This window comes from Gavialis gangeticus, unplaced genomic scaffold, assembly GCF_001723915.1.
Source record: "Gavialis gangeticus isolate Ggan-Ray unplaced genomic scaffold, GavGan_comp1, whole genome shotgun sequence".
Classification (NCBI taxonomy): Eukaryota; Metazoa; Chordata; order Crocodylia; family Gavialidae; genus Gavialis; species Gavialis gangeticus.
This window is the reverse complement of record NW_017729015.1, coordinates 20884336-20887079: the sequence shown is the minus strand read 5'-3', so window position 1 is coordinate 20887079 and position 2744 is coordinate 20884336. Positions and strand designations below refer to the sequence as shown.

General features: G+C 51.1%; 1 protein-coding gene across 1 annotated transcript in view; it reads left to right on the top strand.

Annotated features, from left to right (window-relative positions):
* The first annotated feature begins 6 nt into the window (after positions 1-6).
* DNALI1 (dynein axonemal light intermediate chain 1) overlaps positions 7-2744 on the top strand; it is a 6502-nt gene continuing 3764 nt past the window's right edge. Inside the window, exons 1-3 of the mRNA XM_019512548.1 lie at positions 7-16; positions 423-592; positions 1426-1604. Of these exons, the coding sequence (XP_019368093.1) occupies positions 484-592; positions 1426-1604 (288 nt within the window). The 5' untranslated portion in view covers positions 7-16; positions 423-483. The remainder of the gene's footprint in view (positions 17-422; positions 593-1425; positions 1605-2744) is intronic.

Genomic DNA, 2744 nt, shown 5'->3' with positions numbered 1-2744 from the left:
CGATCCTGCCCCCGCGGTGAGGACCCGAGGGGCGGGGGCTGGGCCGGGCGCTGGGGGGGTCGGGGCCATGGGGGGTCACTGCCCGGCGCTCGTGCTGGTCCTGGCACGTGACCAAGCTCGTGGCCAGTCATTTCTGCAGCCTCGCCAGTATCGGCTGCATGAAGCATTTCTCACTGGATCATTCCTTTGAACTTTGCAACAGAGCCCTACTCTGGCTACTGCCCTGAGCAGGACACATCCCTGGGTGAACAACACAGCTGTGAAATGAGCGGTTCCCATTTGCTCAGAGATCTGTTTGATTAAATCCCTTCAGGCAGGTCCTGAGCTGCTGCTGGTAGCGGCCAGTGCTTTTACTGGTGACGGGGCTATAAAGAAGGCGATGAATATCTAATAAACAAACCCGTGCTGCTTTTATGGTGCAGAGAATGGGTGGAAGACAATCAGCTCTGGATCCAGCAAGTGTCGTGTACGCCCAGCACTCGGATGGACGTGTTGCATCTGCAGGAAGAGCTGGACCTCAAGCTGCGGCAAAGACAGGCTCGAGAAACCGGGATCTGCCCCGTCCGCAGGGAGCTCTACTCACAGTGCTTTGGTGAGTGAACTCCTCCCAATCCCTAGAAGTGCGAGCCAAAGGCCAGTGGGAGAGAGCAAAACACTGGAGGTGGCCAAGTAGATGAGCACAGGGGAATGGCAAATGGAGATCTCCCAGTAATGGGCTGTAGTCCAGCCTTGGTCAGTTGGGAATGAAGGTTATTACCATCTACTGCATGTTGGGTCACCCGTTGGTCTCAGATTGGTTCCAAGTGTGCATGTGTCCCTATCACAATTAACACCCAAGCAAGCCATTTTTCTGAAGACTCAGCAGAGAATGCAAAGGCAAAATGGATGCAGGGCCAGGTATGCCCTCCTACCAACGGCACCATTTGCCAGCCTCTCACACTGCCACGCAAACCTGTTCCCAAAACAGCACTTCCTCTTCTTAAAGTACTGCTAGAACAAGCAAACTCTAAAAGGACGTTACTGTGGCAGCAGGGCATCAGCAGGGTTTGTTTCATATTTGCTTGGTAGCAAAAGATTTATTCAGACCCGTCGCTCTGATGCTGCAGTAACTTACAGAAGATGAATTCAGGCAGCTTGCTAAATGTTTCAGTGACACCGTGCTAGTCCTCTGGCTGCCACAGCACAGCATGGGACACTGTGGAAAGGCACCAGCCACAGAAGTAGGGAGAGTTCTGATTATTACCCATCATTTGTTCATTTCTTATCAATAAGAAGTGTCAGGCCTAATCGCTGACCTCAGAAGCCTCCATGTCATTATAGTTCTTATGGGAACTTTGGCAGAGGGCTGCTTCAGGTCTTTGTTTTTCCTGATGCCCACATCTGTTTCCCCCTCTCATCTTCACTTCCACCCTTTTGTGCTTAAAGATGAACTTATCCGTGAAGTTACCATTAACTGCATAGAGCGGGGAATGTTGCTGCATCGGGTCCGAGATGAAATCCGAATGACCATTGCTGCCTACCAGACCCTGTACGAGAGCAGCGTTGCCTTTGGCATGAGAAAGGCATTACAGGCTGAGCAAGGCAAAGCAGATATGGAAAAAAAGGTAATTGGGGCTGCTCGCTCCAGTGTGCACCTCTCTGCATGGGCAGAAATGAGCTAACCATTGTACCTTGTATTTCAGGATCGGTAGATCACAGTCTCCCATAGGTGTCTGACTGGTGTTTTAAAATAATCCCCATTTCTTACATTTGAGTCACTTTTCCATTTCACAGATATACATGTTATTTCAATTTTCCACTCATTTCAGTTTTTTCTGGTTCCACTGGATGGCAGTAAAGATCATCCAAACAAACATCTTTTTGTTCCCCCCCCACCCCTCCAGGCCAATTTATAATGGATAAATTGGCTGGTATCATATTTATATATTATATTATAAAACTGTTAAATACACAGCTGTGTCTTAATTGGACTTCAGTGAGCTAAGGAGAATAGTCGGGGAAGCACTGAGGTCCCAGAGGGGAGGGGAGCCAGGTGTCCAAGGAGAGTGGTCGCTCCTCAAGGAGATGATCCTCCAAGCCCAAAAGGAGGTAATCCCAACACGGATCAAAGGGAGCAGGAGGGCGCAAAAGCCCCCATGGCTCACCAAAAGTATCTGGGAATGTCTCCTAGCTAAAAGGGAGGCGCACACCCAATGGCAGGGAGGGGCCATCACCAGGGACGACTACACCGCGGTTGCTCAGGGATGCAGGGGGGCAATCAGGAAAGCCAGGGCGGAGATGGGACTGGGACTAGCTTCCCGGATCAAGGACAACAAGAAGTCCTTTTTTAAATACATAGGGGGCAAAAAGAAGGTAACGGGTAATGTGGGGCCCCTGCAGGACACGCTAGGAAATTTGGTCATCGCACCAGATGACAAAGCTAACCTATTTAACAACTTCTTTGCCTCCGTTTTTCTGAGCAGGGACTGGATCAGCCCCCCCACTGGGCCCTCCTCAGGCCCCAGGGTAGGTACACCCAGGCCAAGGTTCAGGGAGGATCTAGTCAGGGAATTTCTGGAGGGACTGGATGTACTGAAATCAGCTGGTCCGGACGATCTCTACCCCAGTGCTGAGGAAAGTAGCTGAGGTCATTGTGGGACCCCTGGCACGGCTGTATGAACACTCGTGGTGCTCTGGTGTGGTGCCAGAGGACTGGAAGAGGGCCAACGTGGTTCCTATCTTCAAAAAAGGGAGGAAGGAGGACC